Source organism: Anabrus simplex, chromosome 2 (assembly GCF_040414725.1).
Source record: "Anabrus simplex isolate iqAnaSimp1 chromosome 2, ASM4041472v1, whole genome shotgun sequence".
Classification (NCBI taxonomy): domain Eukaryota; kingdom Metazoa; phylum Arthropoda; class Insecta; order Orthoptera; family Tettigoniidae; genus Anabrus; species Anabrus simplex.
Genome location: NC_090266.1, coordinates 481,960,364 through 481,988,061, shown reverse-complemented (window position 1 = coordinate 481,988,061; position 27,698 = coordinate 481,960,364). Strand labels below are relative to the sequence as shown.

At 40.3% G+C, this 27,698-nt stretch overlaps 1 protein-coding gene across 2 annotated transcripts in view; it reads right to left on the bottom strand.

Moving 5' to 3' along the window:
* The window catches only part of mon2 (Mon2 homolog, regulator of endosome-to-Golgi trafficking), a 583,018-nt gene that overhangs the window by 372,851 nt on the left and 182,469 nt on the right, over positions 1-27,698 (bottom strand). For both annotated transcript variants that reach the window (XM_067140860.2, XM_067140862.2), the window contains 3 exons: positions 23,644-23,769; positions 6,818-6,945; positions 6,462-6,704 (listed from right to left, as the gene is read on the bottom strand). In XM_067140860.2, coding sequence (XP_066996961.1) covers positions 6,462-6,704; positions 6,818-6,945; positions 23,644-23,769 — 497 coding nt within the window. The remainder of the gene's footprint in view (positions 1-6,461; positions 6,705-6,817; positions 6,946-23,643; positions 23,770-27,698) is intronic.

Here is a 27,698-nt window from a genome sequence, read left to right as displayed (position 1 = left end):
AAGTTTAGCTGCTATGATGTCAACAATAGAACTTGTTGCTTTTTCAGACAAAATATATCAATGTAATCGATAAAAACTAGATAGATATACACATCACATGAAAGATCGATGCTTCATTTATGGATATGTCTTACAACATTTGTAACAGTTCAAGAACTGTTTGCTAGATAGAAGCACAAAGCAGAAGCTCCTACACACGTGAAATGCTCTTCACTCTATGATATAGAGAGTTTTGGAGTTGGCGTGCAGTGTATGGCACTTCACAATGAGTGGTGAAAAATTTGGGAGCTTATAAAAAGCTATTTTGAAAGCATAGGTGATTCAGACCATCCACAATTTCTGAACAAGTATTTCAGCAATGAGAACCCAGAAGTAAAAACAATTATTAATAATAATAATTTTGTGTGGCTATTTCTTGCAGAGTGCAGCCCTCGTAATTCAGACCCTCCGATGAGGGTGGGCGGCATCTGCCATGTGTAGGTAACTGCGTGTTATTGTGGTGGAGGATAGTGTTATGTGTGGTGTGAGAGTTGCAGGGATGTTGGGGGCAGCACAAACACCCAGCCGGCGAGCCATTGGAATTAACCAATGAAGGTTAAAATCCCCAACCCGGCTGGGAATCGAACCCGAGATCCTCTGAACCGAAGGCCAGTACACTGACCATTCAGCCAACGAGTTGGACAAAACTATTATTGAGACTTATATTAGTTTCTTTGAGAATACTGGAAAAGTTTACATAACTGGAAAATTTTGATCTTAGTATTGTGGAATCCCATGAAGCTGTACAGTTAGCAATTAGTAAAGGTGAAGAGAAAATTAAAGATAAATACTTTAGTACTGCTACTCATAAAATGTTAGCAACTGTTCTCAATTCAAATTTGAAATCTAGACGTGAAAGCAATTTCACTGAATTTTATGACACTTTGTACTCTTACTTGCTTAACAACTCAATGATAATCCAACTAGATTGTGTGAATGAAGATGAATTGTATGAGGGATTGTTTAGTTGTAAGGATGCAAGAACATGTGCTGTGTCTTTAGAGTGTAATGTTAGCCAGAAATGGATGGCAGTTTTCAGCAGCTTAAAATCAAACAATGTAAATTTTGAACACTTGGCAAAGCTGGTAGGTTTTGTTAAAAGTATATCAGGTAGTAATGCTCATACTGAGAGAATATTTTCACTTATGAATAACACGTGGACAGATGTTAGGAATAGGAGCACCAAGCTCGATAGCTGCAGTCGCTTAAGTACGGCCAGTATCCAGTATTCGGGAGATAGTAAGTTCGAACCCCACTATCGGCAGCTGTGCAAATGGTTTTCCATGGTTTCCCATTTTCACACCAAGTGAATGCTGGGGCTGTACCTTAATTAAGGCCACGGACGCTTCCTTACCACTCCTAGCCCTTTCCTGTCCCATCGTTGCCATAAGACCTACCTGTGTCGGTGCGACGTAAAGCAACTAGGGAAAAAAAAAAAGGAATAGGAATAGGAACAGTACAAACTTGATCAACTCACAACTGCAAGTTGCCACGAACTTAACTTCGTCATGTATTAAATTTTTAGAATTTGCAAGAAATGATGGCAAACAAGTGTGAAGCGAAATCTATTTCAAAATGCATGTAATGAGTAAAATAAATCCTTTTCTTCTTCTTCTTTTAAATATACAAACACTGCATTGACTTTTTGTAAAATTTTGCCATTTCTAAATCTCCTTTATTTTTCGTCAAGAAAATAGAAATCTCACTTGTTTTCTAAAAAAAAATAGTTGGCAACCCCATCCACAACCTCTGCAAATACACTTTAATAGACTTAAAATGGTGACAAAGTGGATGGGGCCAGCAGCAAGCAAAAACAACAGCAAATTGTTGAAGCTCATGATGAGGAGGGGGTGGTTCATGGTGTGGGTTACTGTAGTTACGTCCTAGTTCGTGAACCATGGGCAACAGCTGAGTGGCCTAGTAAGTGGTCCTGAGAGTCAGGATACCAGTTGCTATGGAATGGGAGTGGGCATCTCGGACATATTCTGAGTCATGGCCCACGTTGTGCTCAGGTGGCTAGGACTATACAATTCACCGGTGGACCATAACCCATTAGAGGAGAGATCCTCACTTGGACTAAGTGCAAGTAGGGTAGCATCCTGCTTCATGAATTTACCGAGCTCAGAACATTTTAAGCAAGCCTTGGGCCTATGGGAGTAATGGAGTCCCACTCCCATTTGACAGGCGAGGGACTTCTTGAAAACAACTTGGCAAACGAAAAGGAATTTGATGGGGAGCTATCAATATTAATGGGGCTTATGGAAGAAAGAAAGTAGAATTGGCTGAGTCAGCTAATAGGATGCATCTGGATGTGCTAGGAGTAAGTGATATTCGGGTAAGGAGAGATAATGAGGCAGAGATACGAGATTATAAAGTGTCCTTGACGGGTGTTAGAAAGGGAAGGGCAAAGTATGGGGTAGGGCTGTTTATCAGGAATACCACTGCACGCAACATAGATTCTGTTAGGCATGTAAATGAGCGAATGATGTGGGTAGATTAATTAGTTGGAGGAATTAAGACTGGAGTTGTCTCAGTGTATTCACCATGTGAGGGTGCAGATGAGGATGAAGTTGACAAGTTTTATGAAGCATTGAGTGACATCGTGGTCAGGGTCAACAGCAAGGACAGAATAGTGCTAATGGGCGATTTCAATGCGAGAGTTGGAAATAGAACTGAAGGATATGAAAGGGTGATTGGTAAATGTGGGGAAGATATGGAAGCTAATGGGAATGGGAAGAATTTGCTGGACTTCTGTGCTAGTATCGGTTTAGCAGTTACGAATACATTCTTCAAGAATAAGGCTATTCACCGCTACACATGGGAGGCTAAGGGTACCAGATCATAATAGACTATATCTTAATTGACTTTGAATTCAGGAAGTCTGTTAGGAATGTACGAGTTTTCCAGGGATTTTTCGATGACACAGACCACTATCTGATCTGTAGTGAACTACGGTAGAGGAAGTGAAATCTGTTTGCAAACGAATGAGGGTAGAAAATTTCTAGGACGAGGAAATTAGACAGAAGTACTTTTTTTTTTTTTTTTGGCAAGTTGCTTTACGCGCACCGACACACATAGGTCTTATGGCGACGATGGGACAGGAAGGAGCTAGGAGTGGGAAGGAAGCGACCATGGCCATAATTAGGTACAGCCCCAGCATATGCCTGGTGTGAAAATGGTAAACCACGGAAAACCATCTTCAGGTCTGCCGACAGTGGGGTTCGAACTCACTGTCTCCCGAATACTGGATACTGGCTGCAATTAAGTGACTGCAGCTATGGAGCTCGGTAGACAGAAGTACCTGGATATGATTAGTGATAAGTTTCGAACAGTAGACAGTAAGCAGGTTCAGGATATAGAAAGAGAATGGGTGGCATACAGGAATGCTATAGTAGAAACAGCAAGGGAATTCCTAGGAACAACTGTGTGTAAAGATGGGAAAAGGCGAACATCTTGGTGGAATGATGAAGTGAGAGCAGCTTGTAAACGTAAAAAGAAGGCTTATCAGAAATGGCTCCAAACAAGGACCGACGCAAACAGGAATTTGTGCGTAGATGAACGAAACAGAGCGAAACAAATAGTTGTTGAATCCGAAAAGAAGTCATGGGAGGATTTTGGTAATAACCTGGAAAGGCTACGTCAAGCAGCAGGGAAACCTTTCTGGACAGTAATAATCTTAGAAAGGGAGCGAAAAAGGAAATGAACAACGTTTTGAGTAATTCAGGTGAACTCATAATAGATCCCAGGGAATCACTGGAGAGGCGGAGAGAATATTTTGAACATCTTCTCAACGTAAAAGTATATCTTCCTGGTGGTGCTGCGAACAGTCAAGCTCATGGGGAGGAGAAAAATGATGTTGGTGAAATTACGCTTGAGGAAGTGGAAATGAAGGTAAATAAACTCCATTGTCATAAAGCAGCAGGAATAGATGAAATTAGGCCTGAAATGGTGAAGTATAGTGGGAAGGCAGGGATGAAATGGCTTCACAGAGTAGTAAGATTAGCATGGAGTGTTGGTATAGTACCTTTAAATTGGACAAAAGCAGGGAACAGGAAAGATTACAACAATGAAGGTATCTCATTGATTAGTATATCAGGCAAAGTATTCACTGGCATCTTGGAAGCGAGGGTGCGATCAGTCTTTGAGAGGAAGTTGGATGAAATCCAGTGTGGTTTCAGACCACAGAGAGGCCGTGAGAATCAGATTTTCAAATTGCGCCAGGTAAATGAAAAATGCTACGAGAGGAATAGGCAGTTGTGTTTATGTTTCGTAGATTTAGAGAAAGCATATGACAGGGTACCGAGGGAAAAGATGTTCGCCATACTGGGAGACTTGCAAGTAATCAGCTTCATTTTCCGTATCAAAATTTAATCACTAAATTTTTACACTATTGAGAATCTTCCACCGTTTTGATACTTTATTTTGCCTTTTGGCAAATTTTTTATTTATATGTTAACAGTACATGTTTCGTTCCTTGTTTAGGAACATCCTCAGCTGTTATAGTGGCTTAGGTGAATGGTTAAGATTTTAAAATACATAGATTTACAAATACATTGATTCACTTAAAAACTAAATACGAATTAATTCGTATTAGGTTAGGTTGAAATGTAGGAAGCAGCTGACAACTTGGTCTTAAATGCAGATTGTGTCGAAAGCCTGCAGTCTGATATCTTCTAACTTGAAAATTGTTGCAATGAGTGTGGTATGAAAATTAGTCTTTCGAAGACTAAACTGATGTCAGTAGGTAAGAAATTCAACAGAAGTGAATGTCAGATTGGTGTTACAAAGCTAGAACTGGTCGATAATTTCAAGTATTTAGGTTGTGTGTTCTATCAGGACGGTAATATAGTAAGTGAGATTGAATTAAGGTGTAGTAAAGTTAATGCAGTGAGTTCGCACTTGCGATCAACAGTATTCTGTAAGAAGGAAGTCAGCTCTCATATGAAACTATCTTTACATCAGTCTGTTTTCAGACCAACTTTGCTTTACGGGAGTGAAAGCTGGGTGGACTCAGGATATCTTATTCATAAGTTAGAAGTAACAGACATGAAAGTAGCGAGAATGATAGCTGGTACAAACAGATGGGAACAATGGCAGGAGGATGCTCAGAATGAGGAGATAAAGGCTAATTTAGGAATTAACTCGATGCATGAAGCTGTATGCATAAACCGGCTTCAGTAGTGGGGTCATGTGAGGCGAATGGAGGAGGACCGGTTACCTAGGAGAATAATGGACTCTGTTATGGAGGGTAAGAGAAGTAGAGGTAGACCAAGATGACGATGGTTAGACTCAGTTTCTAACGATATAAAGATAAGAGGTACAGAACTAAATGAGACCACAGCACTAGTTGCAAATAGAGGATTGTGGTGACGTTTAGTAAATTCGCAGAGGCTTGCAGACTGAACGCTGAAAGGCATAACAGTCTATAATGATAATGTATGTATGTATATATGTATGTATGTCATGATGGGGAAGCTCCCAAATGAAGCTGGAAGCTGATTTACAATGAACCAGGCACCCAGAATGATCTGGAGGTAGAAGCTACTGAAATCGCCTGCTCGGCTATATAGAGTTCAACTAGCACATGTAATTCAGTCTGGAGTTAGCCTTGAGTGCATTGATAGCAAGTGAAAGTAAAACAGCACGAGATAATCATTAGTCGGTGACATGTCATTCATCATTCATAGGGAGTAAGGGCTTCCGACTGCTACATGGAATTCAATGAGGTTTGCTATTGTGAACTGTTCTGCAACAGCACACTGCAGTGAGAAGCCATATGGAGAACAGAAGTTTGATGAGCTAGTGTTTGTATGTGAGTTACGATCATAAGTAAAAAGTGTCATGTAGAAAACTTAAATGCGAGTGATCTTATGATCTGGAAATAGTAGTTCAATAAATTTAGTTCCAAGTGTGTTGGTTACATGGTTTGGTCATATAACTATGAGCTTGTGTTTGGGAGATGATGGACTCAACCCCATTGTTGGCAGCCCTGAAGATGGTTTTTGCATGGTTTTTCATTTTCACAACAGACAAATTCTCGTACCAGTTTTGCAGTTCCAATTTTAGAGCATCCAGCAGTTAAGCAGAATTCAAATGGACAGAACAGCTAAGACTGAACCTATAAACTTGGGATCATGAGTCGTACCTCTACCACTGAAATACCAAGGTAGTTACGAGTAAAGCTATAAAGCAATGATAATGTATACGGTCAAATATTATCAGTAATAAGTACTCCAACAAGGAAACTTGTTTGCCATAAAACTGTAATGAAGCTGTTATCGTTATTTTTTTAAAAATATTATCATCATATTAAAGAGTTATGAACACAGTATTCCTGCTATATATGAAGCAAATGATAAAATCTTATTACTATGAACACCTAAAAGATGAATTTCAGTTTCTAAATGAGAAGAAGCACTAACCCTATTTGAATAAGCAAGTTCCATTGCTTCATGGGACAGTTTGCACAAAGCATCAATGAGATGATGCAGTGCCACATCGTCTAGGTACTGGCTGGATTCAAATAGCCTGCTCAGCATTGCTGATAATACTGGAAGATCCGCCATAACAGCTGTTGTAATTACAGCATTTGAGTCTGCAGTTGTACGTCCAGCCTTCAAACTTCCACCAGTTGATGGTTTCAAGCCCAGAATCCAAACTAAATGCTAAAATCAAACAGAAATTTGAAATCATGAGAAAATAGATGCTCAAACAAAGAATAAATTCTTCAAGAAACTTCATCATTCACAAGAATGAAATATTCAATAGAGGAATATACCTGCAGTGTAGTGAGTACTAAGTGCCAAGCTGTGCCTAAAATAGTACCATGACAGTGAGCCAAGCTCAGAAGAGCTCGCATACACTGTAAATTTTTTGCTGTTAACATTACAGGTCCTTGCTGGGCACCTGAAAATATACAAAATTAAACGTTTAGTACTTCAGATGGGATAAATTGCCATTCATTGATGTATTTTTATCTACCAACAAATTAACTACAATATTCATTTTAAACAGCACAGGTTCTAGGCCACTCAGGACTTCTGCAGTTGCCAGATGAAACTCTAAATTTTTGTGAGCAACACTGAATTTTAAACATTTTAAATGACATCAAGCTCTCCAAAGATCAGAGGACAGTTTTAATTTCCATCCTGTGTAGTAGCTGTAATAATCAAGTAACCACATTTCAGTTGTGAATTGTAGTGTAGATATCATAGTAGATACCATCTTGTCTGCTACATTCATGTGTATCATTGTGTATGGTACCTCTTTCGATATTTGTAGTGCATTGTAGTATTTTATTACAAATTAGCATGCTTTATTTTATTATTGTGAAATATTTGTGCAGTAGAAGTATCTCTCTAGAAACTCTCTTACAAGAATTCTGTTGTTGTATTAGGATAGGCTTAACTGCAGTTTAGAATTGTGTAATTCTTGTGTATTTCTTTCGATATTCAGTAATTAACAGCAGTTTCCATTCTTTTAAGGTGTTGTGGGATAAAAGTATAATACGACTAAGTAGTATTGTAGTGTAGTATTATATTACTTACCTTACTGTCATGTGATCTGTGTGTACTAACCTACGTAGACAGTATTTCTTTACTTTCATTTTTTTGCATGGAGTAAGTTATTTTATTTCTTATTTTTTCATTATTCCGTAAAGAATGGCTAAGTAATGTAAGTGTAGGAATTGCGGGTGTGGCCAGGCATTAAGCAGTATGAGGAAGGAGATGGAGAGTTCAAAAGAGATAGTTAGGATACTTTCAGAGGACAGGAAGGAAGATAGGCCTCCCTCAAACAATGTATGGGATACGGTAGGTGTAAAAGACGGATGGGAAGGAAAGGGGGGAATTGTAGAAGACAGGTGGTCCAATGTTTTAATGGGAAGGACATTGCAGGAGCAGAACTCAGGACAGGTGTCTGTGAGAAATCGGTACGAGTCACTGGAAGTAGATCAACAGATGGAAGATGAAGATCGGGGAACCGTAGCTGAGAAGTGTGCAAGTAGGACGAAAGGACAAGGTAGGAAAGGGAAATGTAGAGTAGAGGATAGGACAGGAAAAGAAATGTGGAACAGGCACATGGAAGGGAGAAAAGGGAGGAAGAAATAGCTTCTGTAGCTGTCAGAAAAGATAGGGCTGACCAGGAGGGGATGGGATCAAATGAGGTGGGTAGGGTTGAGGCTCTGGTGATGGGGCATTCTATTGTTAGACATGTGGAGAAAGTGTGTGGAGGAAAGGGAACCAGGGTAGAGTGTTATCCAGGAATTAGGTTTATACAGATGTTGAAGAAAGTAGAAGAGAACGAGAAGAGAAAGGAGAAGATGGTAGTGTTTCACGTTGGTACCAACAACGTAAGCCAAGCAGGTATAATTACCAACATACTGTAGTTGGGGATGTGTGGGATCTGGTAAATGCAGCATGGGCGAAGTTTAAGGAAGCAGGGATTATTATCAGTGGAATAGTGTGTAGGAGGGATATTGACTGGAAAGTGATTGGGGATTTAAATGAGACTATGGAGTGGGTATGTAGGAAACTGGGAGTGAGATTTCTAGATCCTAATGGGTGGGTAAGAGATGGGGATCTGCGCTCAGATGGTCTTTACTTAAACCGCAGTGGTATATATAAGTAAGGAAATTTGTTTAGAAGGGTTATAGGGAGGTACATTCAGTGAAATGGCATGGTCTAGGAGCAGTGATAAGGGTACAGGGATCTGGAAGTCAAGTAGGTAAGGTAAGGGTTATTCTGTCCGAAGGCAGGTCCAAACCTCCGCAGAGGTGTTCCTGAGCCGGAGTTTATGTGCGGTAGGGTGGCCAGTTCCTTTCCGCTCCTCCATTCCCTTACCCCCCACCAACAGCGCGTGGCAACCCATCCAACTCCTGACCACGCCCAATGTTGCTTAACTTCGAGATCTCACGCGATCCGGTGTTTCAACACGGCTACGGCCGTTGGCAAGTCAAGTAGGGATGACATAAAAATGTTAGTGTTGAACTGTTGAACTGCAGAATTATTGTAAGAAAGGAATAGAGTTAAGTAATTTATTAGATATATACTTACCAGACAATGTACTAGGACGCGAATCTTGGCTGAGAAATGATATACAGAAATTTTCTCTTGGAACTGGAGTGTTTATCGTAGGATAGGAATGGCAGGAAGGGAATATTCATTCTGGTGACAAACAAATTTGTAAGCTACGAAAAAGTTAAAGATGACAAACATGAAATTCTCGGTGTAAGGCTCATCTCTAAAGATAAAAGGCAACTTGATGATTTTGAAGTGTACAAACCAGGAAAGGGTGGCTCAGGTGCTGATTCAGAATTATTTTATAAGATAATCAGCTATGTGGGAAACGATATGTAAAGGAATGTGATTATAGTGGGTGATTATTTAATTTAACGTCAAAAGCTTCATAACTGGTCCGTATTGAAAAAAAGATTTTCATTCAAAAGTAAAGGGTAGGATTCTCCACCTGTTCAATACAACTTAAAATGTGATATAAATTAAAATGTCACATTTTATTAATAATTTTTAGGTACCGGTTTTGGCATTTTGCTAGACTTTTAGAAGGTTTATTTGTGTATATACATATGTAATTTACTCAATGTCCTTGTTTGCTAAACCTAGGCTGATGATGGCATAAAAAATGCTGAATCCGGTACCTAAAAATTATTAATAAAATGTGACATTTTAATTTATATCACATTTTAAGTTGTATTAAACAGGTGGAGTATCCTACCCTTTATTTTTGAATGTAGTGGGTGATCTCAATTCACCTAATGTCAATTGGGAAGGTAATGCGAAAGACAGGAAGCATGACCAGCATATGGCAAATAAGTTCATCTGAGAAGACAGCTGAACCAGAAAGTGATGGAACAAACTAGAAGGAAGAATATTCTGGATGTGGTGCTGGTAAATCCAGATGAGTTCTATAGAGAAAAGAAAGTAATAGATGGTATTAGTGATCCCCCCCCAAACCCCATGGCACTACAGCCCTTGAAGGGCCTCGGCCTACGAAGCGACCGCTGCTCAGCCCGAAGGCCTGCAGATTACGAGGTGTCGTGTGGTCAGCACAACGAATCCTCTCGGCCGTTATTCTTGGCTTTCTAGACCGGGGCCGCTATCTCACCGTCAGATAGCTCCTCAATTCTAATCACATAGGCTGAGTGGACCTCGAACCAGCCCTAAGGTCCAGGTAAAAATCCCTGACCTGGCCGGGATTCGAACCCCGGGCCTCTGGGTAAGAGGCAGGCATGCTACCCCTAGACCACGGGGCAGGCGGTATTAGTGATCACGAAGCTGTTTTTGTCGTAGTTAAAAATAAATGTGATAGAAAGGAAGGTCGTAAAAGTAAGACTATTAGGCAGCACCATATGGGTGATAAAAGAGGCATGAGGGAATTTTTAAAAAGTAACTACCATATAATTCCAAGTATCACCAGCCCCTGAATAAATTCTGCACCCCATATTATAAAGAACAAAATTTTAAAAGCAGTTTCACTCAAATTTATTTACAATACTAGCTGACCCGACAGACGTCGTTCTGTCAAAAATAAATGACAATGGAACGAACTCAAATTCAGTCTGTACTGCACGCAAAAATCAGAATAATGCAAATGACAACATCATCAACTTCAAATGAGTTAATTTTCTAGTGCTACCAAAATTTAGTAACAAACTACTGGAAAAACGTGTTTTCATTACCTGCAATATTAATATCTTGATGTGAATAAGAAAATTCTCAAATAGGTCACAGCATATCACTACCCAGAAATAACCCTGATTGACTGTAATGTAGATGGGAACTGTTCAGCACGTCTTCAAATCCCTCACAGAGCCATAATTATCCCTCATTGAAAATCATGTAATTTGATAAGTTGATGGCGTGAAGATAATGTGGCAAAACTTACTCATCTTTCTTCGTAGGAAATAACTATCATAGAAAACACTGATTCCAATCAACACTATGAAGATATTTTTCATTGTAAAGCTTTAAGGTACACAATATTTTCTGCTTGATTACCTGGCGCGTAAACAAACAAAGTTGATGATTTTCCAACACAGGACCAGGCAACATACAATTGGCCATGCGAGAAACATGGGTTTTCAATATTAATGCCGCAAACACTATATGACTGTTCCTGGGATTTATTTATGGTCATAGCAAAAGCGAGCTGCACTGGAAAATGTACAAATTCTTATAATTTTGTTAATTACCACCTATTCAATACAATTTATAACCTGCACTGGAAAATGTAGTCGTTTAAATTCAAATGGTATGTCAGTCGGAATCATAGAGATGCGTGGTATCAAAACGTCTTCTCCTTCATACTTCCCTGTTAAAATGGTTGCTTTGATCACGTTGTTCAGTAATGATTTCATCGCTAGCCGTGTGCCATTACAAAGACGCGGTTGGTTGATATTTTTCAACATTATGACCACTGATCCGACCCTTAATTGAAGAATGTGAGGCGGCAATCCTGGCAAATCCAGCGAGTTAAAAAATTCGGGTGGATAGTTGACGACATCATCTTGGTTAGTAGCGGAATCAACTGATTTGTATGTCCTCAATTCACCGGCAATTTCATCCCACACTATCAATTTACATTGCTGCAAAACCTCTGCCACTGCAGAGTTCTTCGATATGTTGCAGGTCGGAGTTTCGTTGCTCTGCATATTCAACGACAATTTTAGAGCTGATTGGGCTGTTCGACTGCCTTCCAACAATGTAGCTGCAATGCCTGAGGAAGCAAGTGCGAGTGCAATTTCATTATGTGAGCGAATTGTAGCTAAAATGAATGAAATTAAGAAAGTTTTTCCTGTACCCCGGGAGCGTCCAAGAAGTAAATCCCTCCGGTTCCAGTTCCATCATTTACAACTTTCATTAGAGTATCAAATACATACTTTTGTTGTTGGTTCGACAGCGGAAGATTTATTCGAACTGATTCTCTTGTTGCAACTCTGGATTAAAAGAGTCATGCATCAGGCGATTGGATGGGCCAAGCCTAATTGACATAACACTTTGTTTGGCATCATCAAGCACATGTACTCAATTGATATCAACGCCTTATTGTACATTTCTTCACTGATTTGTAAATTTGGATTTCCTGTTGTGATGCGCATTTCATGCAAGATCTTCTTCGTATTTGATCCATAAATCAATTGTTTTGAAGGGCAGCATGTTGATATAATTATAGAAAACAATGTTCATATTTGATGAGGTTGTGAAGTAATTACATCATCATTGAGAGTTTGATCCCAATGAGCATCATTTTCTAACAGTTGCAAATGTAGACAGGCTTCTTTGTAAGAGCCACACAATTCACAATTAACAATTTGTAAATGATGGAATGATGCTGGGCCTCGAACATTGACTAATAGCAATGCAAATAAAAACAATCATAATTGCTTCGATGGTCTGAATAAATTTGACCTACTGCATCGGTGGAATATATATTTGGGTACCCTGTAACTGGTTTTCCTTGTTTCAGCCGTTGACATTTCTTTGAGGATTGATTCCAAGTATAATATTTTGGCATTTCGGAGTATAGCAGTGTTCGGGCGAAATCATCATTCTGACACAATAAAGAAAACTGTTCAAGGTTGTAGATGGTGGTTCAACAGCTCGTTTTAATGCGTTCTGAACCATGAAATATACTCCTTGACAATTTTCTAAGCGCATGGCTAAGTGAACAACAGTGGGGTGTCTTTCATGAATGGGAAAAAATGCACCAAATTGCTTCATTACTGCTAACATAGCGGCCCATTTGGTATTGGGTAACTTCATCATTGGAATTCTCTGCACTAACTCCAACCACAGCCATGTCACTTCCTTTGGTTACAGATTTACAAATGTATTTGATAGATTTGACAGAATGCCAAGATTCAACATTGATGTGCGCCTTGAAAGTCTTTGATAGGATCGGTGAATATGGAACAATTCAACGATTATCACTTTCAATGTAATGTTGATTCACTTTGACTATTGTTGATCTTTCGTTCTCTGCAGTCGACTGGCGACGATACAGTGGATAACCTTCATTTCTGGTAATTGTTTCTGATACTAATGCCCGTGGATAACGCTTCAAACATTTACCATCCACCATAAACGGTGAATTTTGATTAAGTGTACCACAGGGACCATGAATCATGTTTTTAATAATTACCTCATGCAAGCCTGGATCTACTTGTACATAGGGATTTCACCTGATATCACTTCATCAACTTCATTTGGTCTTATATTCCCAACCAACCAAATCAGAATATGTCATGAGGCAATCCACATTTCTGCCACTCCACAGAATACATCCAGCAGCGTGTCTCGCCAAACAATGTTTCATAATGAAATCCATTAAAGATTTCAATTTTTGTTGGAAGGCTCTAGCCGTAATATCATGGCGATCAATGGTTGATTGGCCAGGGAATAACTCTTGTTTGATTTCTATCCATTGTGGATTGCACGTGAATGTGATAAATAAATCTGCTGTGTCATAATGACGAACATACGACATGGAATCTTGAGCATATTCATGCATATGTCGAGGACTTCCGATGTTTGTTGCTGAAAGAATGGTCATCCGGCCGACATTCTCTGCATTTCCATCACTGTTAATCGCATCTCGAAGGTGAATATACTCTTCAGAACGGAGTTTGCTCTGGTTCAACATGATGAATGTCAAATGCTCTGTTTCAATTTTGTCATACATATCAACAGCATATTGGTGAAATAATCGCCCACATGTCAATTTGTGATTGTTTTCATTTTCACGAACCATAAGGCGGTATGAATAATACTTCATTGAACTGACTTTTTTGTTGGTTTCGGCACCTGTAAATAAATTATTGTTTTAATGACAGTGATTGAACTTGCATATAATACATATAGTAGCTGATACAAAATATCCAAATTTATAATTACCTGTAAGGGTATTTATCATCTTGATCGAGAAGTGATAATTATCTTCACCTTGCCAAAATATGAAGCGCATCGTATGAGCCGTGTGTTTCATATACACACGCTGTAACTGATCATTCAGGTGATGTAAAACAATATCATGGGCTTCCGAATTCTCTCCAACTATAACAATGGCAACTTCATCAATTGTTGATGCATTGAACCGTCTTGCATGTTGGCCCACACGAGTTTCATCAGCTCTGATTACAATTTTGTGATTATCAGATGGCATGAGATCCAGTGCAGTTTTGAAAAATGTAATCAACTGATTGCGTTGATGAAAGAAACTTTGTAATCGTTCTGCAATAGACCTCTTTACTGAACTGTTGTGTGCACAACGCAGATCAATTTCATGTATTGAATTGCCCATGAAAGACATTTGCAGGAATTTGTAGTCGCCATCTAACACCGGCATCAGTGAACCAACATGCTCTATGATGTATTTGGCCTTGTATCTTTAAATTAAGAAGGACAGGTTTATTATTTTTGACATAAAAACTATAAAATAAAATAAACAAAGCAATATGGGGGATAAGTCTGTTTGTTATATGTTAAAAGAAAGCAATATGGGGGATAAATTTGTTTGTTATATGTTACCATGAAAGCTGGCATGAAATTGTTCCCAAGTACATTTGTTGCTCGAAATGAAGTCATTTGAAAGCAGTTGTTATATTTTTGGATATTTATAAGGAAATGTATGGAATCTGTTCCTGTTTCTGAAACCAATGAGTACAATGGATCTGGTGGTGGAATCAATGGCACTTATTTCACTTTGCCATTTGCACAACACAATCCAGCGGCTTCATTTTTGTATTTCAATGCCTTCCAATTTCGGCAAACTGAGTTCACAGATCCAATAGCAACGTATTGGTAGCCACTGTAGTCAACTGTACATCATAACTGAAAGCAGCTCGATTCAAACTTGGAAGATTATTAGCTGAACGACGCGCTGCACGGGTTTGTGATATCCAAATCCTTTCAATTTCATCTCGCTCTTCACGTTGTTGTGCAGTCCGATTAGATTGAAAATTAGCTTGGCTTGTAGCATTTCGAGTTCTTCGACTGAAGTTGCTCCGACCGCGTCATATAGGCGGTATGAGTCTTGAAATGAGTATACTGTATATGGATGCACACACAAAATAAACCAATCAACCAAAGAAATCGTTGAACTTGTTTGTTGAGAAGCGAAGATTTGAAAACAATCAGGGTAGACAAAGGTCTCCTACTATAACAAAACACACCACTGCATGCGACTGTCTGGAGAGTGTACGCGCGAAACCAAAACCCAAGGAGATATTCTTCCTGTCACAAACTGAGAATATCGTAATCTATAATCTTCATTTCCGTATTGACGAATTGCACAATTAAAAAAAAGAGAGGATTTCCACCAATCAATACTTATTTATTGCATATATTAAGCTACAGGACTGGTTTCAACCTCATTATCAAGGTCATCTTCAGCTGAACCATACATACATATTAATATAATGAAGCTTTGATTAAGATTGTGTTGTTAAAGGAATGCTATATGATGATGATGTACATTTAGTCCATGTTACACCGGTCACATGCACAGCCACTGCTCACAAGGTCTCCTATACAACTGCCGCTGGCACAGGGGGCGTGTGGTGCGCAGACAACAAACCTGCGCATCAGTGCTCCGCTATCCCATGACATTTGCTCAGTCAGTGTATATAAGAAAACATAAAGGTTTAATAATACTGCCTTGAGGAATTTCCCTCTTAATGATTACAGGATCATATAAAATTTCACTTGTTCTAATTCTCTGACTTCTGTTTTCTTGAAATATAGCCACCTGTTCAGTCACTCTTTTGTCTAGTCTAATAGTCCTCATTTTTGCCAGTAGTCTCCCGTGATCTACCCTATCAAATGTCTTGGATAGATCAATCGCAATACAGTCCATTTGACCTCCTGAATCCATGATATGTGCTATATCTTATTGGAATCCTGCAAGTTGAGCTTCAGTGGAATAACCTTTCCAAAACCTGAACTGCCTTCTCTTGAACCAGTTATTAAATTTGTAAACATGTCTAACATAATCAGAAAGAATGCTTTTCCAAACAATACATGCAATGCATGTCAAACTTACTGACCTGTAATTATCAGCTTTATATCTATCACCCTTTCCTTTATACACTGGGACAACTATAGCAACTCTCCATTTATTTGATATAGCTCCTTCATACAAACAATAATCAAATAAGTACTTCAGATGTGGGTTTATATCCCAACCCATTGTCTTTAGTATATCCCCAGAAATCTTATCAATTCCAGCTGCTTCTCTAGTTTTAAACTTTTGTATCTTATTGTGAATGTCATTGTTAACATAGGTAAATTCAACAGTTTGTTAGTATTAGTCACCTTCTTTATATGAACATTACCTTTGTAACCAACAATATTTACATACTGGTGAATGAATATTTCTGCCTTCAGAAGTAACTTGCATACACACTCCCCTTGTTCATTAATGATTCCTGGAATGTCCTCCTTGGAACCTGTTTCTGCCATAAAGTACTTGTGCATACCCTACCATTTTTCACTAAAATTTGTATGTTTGCCAGTTATGCTTGCCATCATATTATCCTTACCTGACTTGTTTGCTAGATTCAATTTCCTAGTAAGTTCCTTTTATTTCTCCTAACTTCCACAGCCATTTCTCAGTCTATTTCTTTCCAACCAGCACCTCCTTCTTAGTCTCTTTACTCCTCTGTTATAATATAGTGGGTCTGTACCACTTCTTACCACGTTTAAAGATATGTACCTCTTTTCACATTCCTGAACAAATGCTTTAAACCCATTCCACATTCTGTTTACATTTTTAATTACCGTTTTCCACCGATCATACCATATAATCCTGAATACCACCCGCACTTGTTTTCCCCCCCCCCAAAAATATCGTTTCCAAAAATTGGGTTTGGGTCTCATTCAAGTCTTTCATTTCACGGCACGATACTTCACGTATCATAGGGAATGTTATGTTTTTTAGTGTATTTTAGTTTTAAAGGTTGGCACTGGATTCAACGACATCTTTTGACAGCATTTGTTTGAAAATAACAAGTGGACGTGAGTACTGTATTGTTCTCTCTTATGTAGTTCGTGTGATATTGGAGATTTGTTCTATGGTATAATTATGTGTAAAACTTTCCTGAGTAAAATTATAACTAAGTACGGAAGAACCCTGAAATCAAACATTGGCACTGGGCGAGTTGGCCGTGCACTTAGGGGCACACGGCTGTGAACTTTCATCTGGAAGATAGTGGGTTTGAACCCAACTACCGGCAGACCTGAAGATGGTTTTCCATGGTTTCCCATTTTCACATCGGGCAAATGCTGGGGCTGTACCTTAATTAAGGCCACGGCCGCTTCCTTCCCATTCCTAGGTCTTTCCTATAGGCACTGTGCAGGTAGATCGAATTGCTACTACTATTGCTACTACTAGCGCTACATAGTGGCCTGTTCTGAAACAAGAGGTGAGGCGTAGTGCGAGAGTCTCAGTACAACATGTGTGACATTCGAAGAAGTTGCGAATTTAAAGCGATTCAATTCGGGGATCTAGGTGAATCATCATGCAATAAAGGAAGAAACCTTGTTGTCAGTGGCCATGTGAACGGCGTTGAAGAGTTCATTTTGAATGGTTTCGGATACATCACAGTGAATGAGTGAGTGAGTGAGTGAGTGAGTGAGTGAGTGAGTGAGTGAGTGAGTGAGTGAGTGAGTGAGTGAGTGAGTGAGTGAGTGAGTGAGTGAGTGAGTGAGTGAGTGAGTGAGTGAGTGAGTGAGTGAGTGAGTGAGTGAGTGAGTGAGTGAGTGAGTGAGTGAGTGAGTGAGTGAGTGAGTGAGTGAGTGAGTGAGTGAGTGAGTGAGTGAGTGAGTGAGTGAGTGAGTGAGTGAGTGAGTGAGTGAGTGAGTGAGTGAGTGAGTGAGTGAGTGAGTGAGTGAGTGAGTGAGTGAGTGAGTGAGTGAGTGAGTGAGTGAGTGAGTGAGTGAGTGAGTGAGTGAGTGAGTGAGTGAGTGAGTGAGTGAGTGAGTGAGTGAGTGAGTGAGTGAGTGAGTGAGTGAGTGAGTGAGTGAGTGAGTGAGTGAGTGAGTGAGTGAGTGAGTGAGTGAGTGAGTGAGTGAGTGAGTGAGTGAGTGAGTGAGTGAGTGAGTGAGTGAGTGAGTGAGTGAGTGAGTGAGTGAGTGAGTGAGTGAGTGAGTGAGTGAGTGAGTGAGTGAGTGAGTGAGTGAGTGAGTGAGTGAGTGAGTGAGTGAGTGAGTGAGTGAGTGAGTGAGTGAGTGAGTGAGTGAGTGAGTGAGTGAGTGAGTGAGTGAGTGAGTGAGTGAGTGAGTGAGTGAGTGAGTGAGTGAGTGAGTGAGTGAGTGAGTGAGTGAGTGAGTGAGTGAGTGAGTGAGTGAGTGAGTGAGTGAGTGAGTGAGTGAGTGAGTGAGTGAGTGAGTGAGTGAGTGAGTGAGTGAGTGAGTGAGTGAGTGAGTGAGTGAGTGAGTGAGTGAGTGAGTGAGTGAGTGAGTGAGTGAGTGAGTGAGTGAGTGAGTGAGTGAGTGAGTGAGTGAGTGAGTGAGTGAGTGAGTGAGTGAGTGAGTGAGTGAGTGAGTGAGTGAGTGAGTGAGTGAGTGAGTGAGTGAGTGAGTGAGTGAGTGAGTGAGTGAGTGAGTGAGTGAGTGAGTGAGTGAGTGAGTGAGTGAGTGAGTGAGTGAGTGAGTGAGTGAGTGAGTGAGTGAGTGAGTGAGTGAGTGAGTGAGTGAGTGAGTGAGTGAGTGAGTGAGTGAGTGAGTGAGTGAGTGTGAGTGAGTGAGTTGCATAAATGCAGCATGCTTTTTCATGGTGAGGCCCGGGAAAATATGACAACATGTTTTTGTTCTTTGATTGTGTATATTTGCCATTCATTTGAGTTTTATTGGTGTGTGTGGTTTCAATCCACAGTGTTTTGTTGTGCTCATAAGGTTACTCATGATTCAGGTGTATATATTAGTAAGATGTTTTACCACTCAGCGTGGATTTATTGTGTACAGTTAGATTACTTGTTTTTCTCCCCAATGCGCATTAAGACACGTCTTTTCTTAAGGTTAGGGACCCCCCACTGCAATGTCAAGTGTGCAGGAAATAGTCGAAAGAATTAACAATCCCGCCAGAAGTGTGGTGCGAGCACGCAAGCCAACGTGTTCGCAAGTGCTAAAATTCAAGAGTTTTTCCTTGCTAACGTTAAGTATGTGTGTTGGCATACACTCGTTAATTTGTAATATATTTTGATTCTCAAAATGAGCTCTATAAGCTGAGAGAAAGATTTGAGTCATGTAAATTTTCTTATCACATCTGATGATTTTTGCTATTTTTCATATTCTCTTGTTTATTTTTTTAATACACGTGTTTTCCTCTAAACTGACGTCATGTTTCGCCTTGCTTTATTTATAGCTGTTATCTGACCTCACCGTGTTCATATTAGTTATATGTTCCCCATCAAAATCCAGGGTGTACATTTTTCTTAAGTTGTTATTTTTATAGTTCGAACTGAGCACGCCTAGGAGCGGCTAACTAGTCTAAGGCAAATTACCTTGAAGGTAGAAACGGGGACAGATATTAATGGATTTATGAAACAGAAGTGTTCTGCTGATTGACTAAATTTACAAGATACACACAGAGGACTGTTCTTTCATATTCTTATTAACTATACTGTAGGGAAGGAAGCATTTTAAAAACAAGGACAGGCAAAAGGACAAAGAGGAAATAAGAAAATCCCTTCCACAACAAACGCCGGTAGAATAGAGATGATGTAGGTAGCTCACCAAAGAATTCACAAGAAATCCAAAATGAAAACATACACTGGCTGACAAAAAAATTGAAACCCCCAGAAAAGAAATGGTCCGATGTGAATGTAACTTCATACATGTACACACCATAGGTGGGTTATGTAAATGATTAGAGTTGCAATTCTCTGTGACAGGTAGAATGGCTCTCAGAGTGCATTAGTGTTGTTCATGTTTAGTGAACCAGGCCTGGTAGGGTCTATCAGGGCCGTGAACACCATCAGATGTTAAGTGATCATTGTGAAGGACATGGAGATGCTGTGTACTTGTGTAAAACAGCGTTGTCAGCCCCTGACAGAGTTTGAAATGGGCCACACTATAGGTATCCATGTGGCCAGCTGATTGAATAGTGCAACATCCAGATTTGTGGAGCGTTTAGATGTGACAGTGATCTGATGTTGGACTGCATGGAAATGTGAGGGCAGGCATACTTTTCGTCAAAGTTCCAGTCAACCATGTCTGACCACCACACAGGGAGGATCGCTATATTGTGCACCAAGCACACCATAAAACCTTCATATCTGCACCTTCCATCCAAGAACAAGTAATGGACTCCCTGCAACATTCTGTGTCATCCCGCACCAGTGGTTGGAGACTAGCAGCAGTCGGAATAGGAAATATCGTCCTATGTGTAGGCTGTCATTAACACAACACAAACGGCTGCGTTTGGAGTGGTGCCGTGACCAGGAAGCATGGACTGCTGATCAATGACGTCGCAATGTATTCAATGATGAATCGCATTCCTGCACTACCTTGGATGACCATCATCTGCGAGTATGTCTCTTCTTACAAAACTGTAGAAAATTATGTTGATATCCTCCTAGTCAATACTATAATATTTTACATCTAATTAAGATGTAACTTTACATAGATATAGACATGTTTTGACCCGGCATGGGATCATCCTCAGTAAGATATGTATAATGAATAAAAAACATCAGACACATAAAATGAAATGTTAGTTTAAAAGTTTTTTCTTAAAAAACATGATGAAAATTTTAAAATGTGAGATGGTGATTGTTAAAACAGTCTTCAGCTGGAGGCCTTCTTGTTTCAATGTTTTTGTTGTCGCTTGGTATAGTTCAACTAGTACCTGTAAACTGTTGGCTTAATTGTTATGTTCAGGCATGGGCTGATGTACGACTCGGCTGAGTCGAGAGCTGGACTCTGTAGTCAGAGAACACGGATGATACAAGCGGGCCATGTAAAACTAGAAATCAGACGGTTCACCTTCAATAACAGCTTACGTATATCAGCCCATGTCTGAACATAACAACTAAGAAAAGACTTTTTAACTAACATTTCATTTTGTGTGTCTGATGTTTTTAATTCATTATACCCGTCTTACTGAGGATGACCCCATGCTGGGTCGAAACAGAACTATGTCTATGTAAAGTTATGTCTTAATTGGATGTAAAATATTGTAGTATTGACTAGGAGGATATCAACATAATTTTGTACAATTTCGTAAGAAGTTCAACCATCAATACGGATCTAACATGAGATTCACAGTCTGTAATGCGAGTATGGCAGCAACCTGGGGAGAAGTCCCATTCTTCCAATGTTTTGGAGAGGCACAGCACTGTTACTCCTGGTGTCATTGCATGGGGAGCCATCGAGTATGACTTCAGGTCACGGCTGGCACAGACTGAGGGAACTCTGCCGGCACAAAGGTACATCACCGACATCCTGTGTCCTCATGTGTTACTCCTCATCCAACAGTATTGTGGTGCCAGTTTTCAACAGAACAATGCTCGTCCACACACGGCACACATCTCTATGAACTGTCTGTATGACGTAGAGGTACTCCCGTGGCAAGTGAGATCCCCAGATCTCTCCCCAACAGAACATGTGTGGGGCCAGCTTGGATGTCAACTCCGTCCTGGTGACAGTATCCACGATATCAAGGACCAGTTATAACAGATGTGGGCCAGCTTGTCTAAGGAGAGGATACAACGACTTAACGACATCCATCCCAACCGAATCAATGCATGCATCCAGGCCAGAGAAGGTGCAATGTCATAATGATTAGTGGGCTCATACTGCCAAGTTCTTTGTAAATTCGTAATCACTGAAGTAACATCACATACCCTCTCAACAAGTTAAGTTTCATTTCAATTCCTCTTCCCATTCTGAGTGCTTCAAATTTTTTTTCAAGCAGTGTATCCAGTGAGACAGGAACCTCACTCCAAACCTGAAAAATTAATACAAATACAATAGAACCTAGATGCATCATTCCCGGAACTGTCATTTTCCTGTATTCATCGTTCCTTTTTTTTTTTTTTTTTTTTTGCTAGTGGCTTTACGTCGCACCGACACAGACAGGTCTTATGGTGACGATGGGATTGTAAAGGCCTAGGAGTTGGAAGGAAGTGGTTGTGGCCTTAATTAAGGTAAGCATTTGCCTGGTGTGAAAACGGGAAACCACGGAAAACCATCTTCAGGGCTGCCGACAATGGGATTCGAACCCACTGTCTCCCGGATGCAAGTTCACAGCCGCGCACCCCAAACCGCACTGCCAACTCGCCCAGTAGCAAGGATCTTGTAGGCTGGACTGCTGTTTGCATGTTATTCAGCGCAACCTCACTATGAGCCTCCTGGCGCCAATGCTTCTCCTCGGCCCACTAACCGACTCCTTGAAGTATTTTTATTTACAAGAATTAAAATGGAGGCACTGTAAAACTCAAATTTGCCACCATTTCCTGTGTTGCTATTGGCTGGCTAGGGCTGCCACTTTCATTGAAAATGAGAAAATCACGGAATTTAAAATAGTTACAGTGTGCGCCAGCTGCGTTTTAATTAGTCACAGGATTATTAATCGTGTCATACCTTGTGGAGTGTGTGGGATACTAGAGGCCAGTTGACAACTTTATTGTCCCATGCCCAATTGCCTTGTTACAAGCTGGACCTAAACAAGCCAGATCAATAATCTTTTCACTAACTTGGTATTGAAAATAAATTGGCAGCTTCGCATAGCCCACTGTGACATCGTCCAAGACGAGCCATGTTGAATTTATAACCTCTGTGACATCGTCTAAGCCACCGTCCGTAGTAGCTCTTTGTCCTTCTAGCAATTTTCAAAAGCATGGATGCAACTACGGTCTTTGAAATTTTATTGCACCTATGGATAGCATTTTTTTCAGTGTTCACCATTCTTTTGGGATCTTTAACTTATCACTCGCGAAGGGTCTACGGAATCTTTAGTAAATTACAGGTTACAGCCATAATATACACGTATATCATTAATTTACAATAAGAGAACTGACCTTAAATGTTTTCACTTATTACGAGATGTAAAGAAAAGTGAAACGAAATGGCATAAAAGTTGTGCTTTTTATCTCGTATATCATGGTTGCAATATTTTGATACCGTTATGTATATATAGTATGAGAATGTTCGGCTCCATGGCTAAATGTGAAAATGGGTCTCACTCGGGTCGAGGATTTCAACTTTCCATGGTTAATTTCGATGGTTCGGAGGCTCTGTGTGTGTGTGCGCACCGACTTACGCATTAGGATTCATCTTAGGTAGGGCCGCATTTTCATAAGCACGGATTGCCTATCACACGATAACTCGAAAGATCTGCTCCCAGCTTCGGAGGCCAAAAGCCATTACTATTGTTGTTGTTATATTATTATTATTACATGGCGAAAAATCCCCAAATAGAGTACTGGTGTTTTATTATTTTTGCTTTTCCTCTATTTTTAATGTCACCCACATTTTATAGTTATCCTGCACCCATCGTAATTTCCCCCCCCCCCCCCCCTAGAAAAACAATGCATTGAGGTTTTCCTTTAATCTTCATGAAATATAATAAAATGTCCATCATACATACCTATTGGTAGAGATGCAGTTGGCAAAGGTGTTCCTACTGCAACAACCTGCTGTCTATAGTCAGTTTCTCCATAAGAACTCAAGGTGTACTGTGAATTAAGGTCTTGACTTCCAGTACGAGAATGGCCTGTAAAGAAAAGATCAAGAGGGTTGAAGCAATTCAATTCAGTCACAAACCTTTAAGATAGAAAATTTTACATAAAAATGCTTCTGAAACACTAATATTAGCATTATTCCCCTTCAAACTGCAATGGAAAAGAAAGAAAGAACAACTTAGCAAAGCAAATTATTGTTGCATTTTGTGGAAAAATATACTGTCAAAATTTGGAAAGTGTTTCTAATCAGAATCAATTTTATTTTTTTTGTCATAAGAATATTCAACTTTGAAAGAATTGGCATGATTACATTACTGATAGAGTGATTGAAATGCTATTTGCTTTACGTCGCACCGACACAGATATGTCTTATGGCGACGATGGGATAGGAAAGGCCTAGGAAGTGGAAGGAAGGGGCCGTGGCCTTAATTAAGGGTACAGCCCCGGCATTTGCCTGGTGTGAAAATGGGAAACCACGGAAAACCATCTTCAGGGCTGCCGACAGTGGGGCTTGAACCCACTATCTCCCGATTACTGGATACAGGCCGCACTTAAGCGACTGCAGCTATCGAGCTTGGTGAACCTAGCATGATAACCATATCATCATAAGAAAATCGCCAGAACAAGAGCAACAGAAGCCCCTGTCAGTAAAAGGAGCATATCTGTGTGCTTCCATAATAAACAAATTGGGAAGATGAAATGGAAAACTGTAAAAACAGGATGGCAATATACAAACTACTCTCTTGGCCCAAAGTAATCATCTGAATAAATTTTATTGTTTTTTGATTTCAATTAGATGTGAATGGTCCTATCCAGTGATAAGAATGAAAATAGACATTTTGTCAATTCATTCTCAAGGAACAGGATCTTGTAACTTCTGAGCACAACAGCTACTATGTTCATACCTCTCATTTACTTGCCAATTACCACTGAACTGGCCTTCCAACTAGCTCTAATGTTGTTCCCTGCACTCCTGTTACCTTACACAGCTCTAATTTATACACTCCTTGCAATTATTGATCTATGTAAGTATATTTTTGCACCGGGCGTGTTGGCCGTGCGCGTAGAGGCACGCTGCTGTGAGCTTGCATCCGGGAGATAGTAGGTTCGAATCCCACTGTCGGCAGCCCTGAAAATGGTTTTGCGTGGTTTCCCATTTTCACACCAGGCAAATGTTGGGGCTGTACCTTAATTAAGGCCATGGCCGCCTCCTTCCAACTCCTAGGCCTTTCCCGTCCCATCGTCGCCATAAGACCTATCTGTGTCGGTGCAACGTAAAGCCCCTAGCAAAAAAAAAAAAAAAAAAATGTATATTTTTGATAAATACAGATTTTCCTGTACACAGGTATGAAAATCAGTGTGGAGAAAAGCATCACAGTGATGATGACAAGAGGAGAATGAGAAGGATTCAGGGGACAAAACCTTGAGGTTGTTGAATACTTCAAATATTTGGAAAGTGAAATATGCAAAATGCAAGATTGGATATGAGATCAGCAGAAGGGTACAAGCAGGAAATATGTTCCACCGGAATGTAAGCAACCTGGTGTGGAACAGAGAAGTTCCTATGAAATGTAAAGTGATAATGTACAAGATGTACTATACCCCTATATTAACGAATGCATCAGAGACTTGGACTTTGACAGCAAGAAATGAGAGTAAAATTCAGGCCAGTTAGATGAAGTTGCACCAATTTGCACTCTTGAATTCCAACATTATCTTCATATTACGATCTTTCCTACGTTTAAAGATATCACTCAAAATTATTCGTCTACTAATGTCATTCCACGCCATCTATCCGCTGACAGCTAGGAACATTCCACTTAGATTGCAAGAAATCAACTTCATTTCCCGTATCAAATCTTATTTACATTGAATCAATAACAGTAAAATTCCTACATTTCTGATACTTATGTTTGCTTTAAGCAAATTAATTAATCATTTACAGTACATGTTTCGTTCCATTTTGAACATCTTCAGCTACATTACAACGCTTAGGTGAAATTACAAAGTATATTTATCTTCTTAAAAACATGTTAATAAGTACCTTGTTATGCTTAGAATCTACGTGAATTGAAAAGTTGAAATAATTAAAATCAATGAGGATGGTTGAACGGGGCAGTGGAATGGGAAGGGAAATGGATTTACTTATTTTAACCTACACTAGTGTTCAAAAGTTAAGCGTAAGTTACAAGTAAGCAGGGCAACAGGAAATAAACTGCAAATCGCACGACATATGCCCCTACCATCCTTATGTGTTTGCTCTGTATAGGGAAGGAGTGTTTCCTGCTTTGACTAGCAGTGTAACCACAAGGTAAACACAGCCAATGCCTGCGCCCCATATTCCCTCAGTCGTGTTTGCCCTGTTGTAATGTGCGGAGTGTAGCCTAGTGGTGAACATGACAACATAATGGCACAACGACACCATTTGTACCCTGTTTTGCAGGATAGAATACTCGTCCGCCTGGAAGCAGGCCACACACATACCGAAGTAGCCGTATCCTTGAATGTGCCATAAAGTTTCGTTTCCAGGCTTTGGAGACAATTTCGAGACTCAGGAGATGTTAGTCGTAGGCCAGAACCAGGTCGACCAAGGGTATCCAGCCCACAGCAGGACCGATATCTGGCCTTAACTGCCCGACGAAATCGGAGTGCACCTACAAGACAATTGTCGGCAGAGGTTGCAGCTGTCTCAAGGGTTGCTGTTTCCCACCAAACTGTGTACTGGAGGCTCAGAACAGCAGGGTTATTTGCCCAACGTCCAGCGGTGTGGGTCCCGCTCACTCCAGCACAGAGACGGGCCCGTTTCCTGTGGAGCCATCAACATTGAAACTGAACCATGAATGAGTGGGGGCATGTGCTCTTCACAGATGAATCCCGCTTCAGTTTGCAGAACGATTCCCATCGCACATTAATCTGGAGAGAACTGGGTAGACGATACCACAGGAACATCGTGGAACGGGACCAGTATGGAGGTGGTGGCGTCATGCTGTGGGGCGGCATCATGTTGAATGGCCGTACGAACCTGCACATCTTCATGGGTGGTCCGAGGAACACTGTTAACGCTCGGAGATACAGGGATGAGGTACTGAGACCACATGTTCGACTCTTCAGAGGGGCGGTTGGTCCAGACTTCCTCTTAATGGGCGATAAGGCCCGACCGCACCGCGCTGTTCTGGTGGATGAATTTCTGGCTGGGGAAGACATTTATCGCATGGACTGGCCAGCGAGATCTGCGGATCTGAATCCTATAGAACATGCCTGGGAAGCACTGGGGAGGTGAATTGCATCCCGTCAGCCTCCACCAAGGACCCTCCAAGACCTCTGCATCGCCCTTTCGGAGCAATGGGATTGACTGCCACAAGAGCTCTTGGAAGAAGGAATATTAGATTGCAGGAAAGAAGAAGAAAGAAGAGAGCATGCCACATCGCTGCGAAGCATCTGTGGCCGTTAGGGGTAACCATACACCCCATTAACAGCATATTTTGTTGTGGAAGACATTGCCAAGTTTTGATAGTTGTTGTCAAAGATGTACCTTAGCTATCAGAGCCTTTCTGACACTGTTTTTCTGGACAAGTTGTGTGACATATGGTGTGTGAGTCAGCTTCCATTTGTTCAGCAATCCGTCTGACATTCTTATCAGGCGGTATGGCCTCGTTTAGTTATTATGCTTAACTTTTGGACACTGGTATATTTTAAAACTATATCTATTCATTTGAACAGATGTTAAAAAAAAAAATTGTTCCCAGCACTTTTTTCACTATGATGTGTAGTTTTCTAGTTGTCTACTAATAAAAAGCTTTTGAAAACTAATTTTCCTTTGTCAATGTTCTATTTTTTACAAGGATGTTCTCTTCTTTTGCTCTTCCCAAGGCAAATGTTGTTTGTTTTAATTTTATAAAAGCGTCTCTTGAATTCATTAATGCAGGATCCCAATGACCATTACCATTGCTCAACTTTCCAT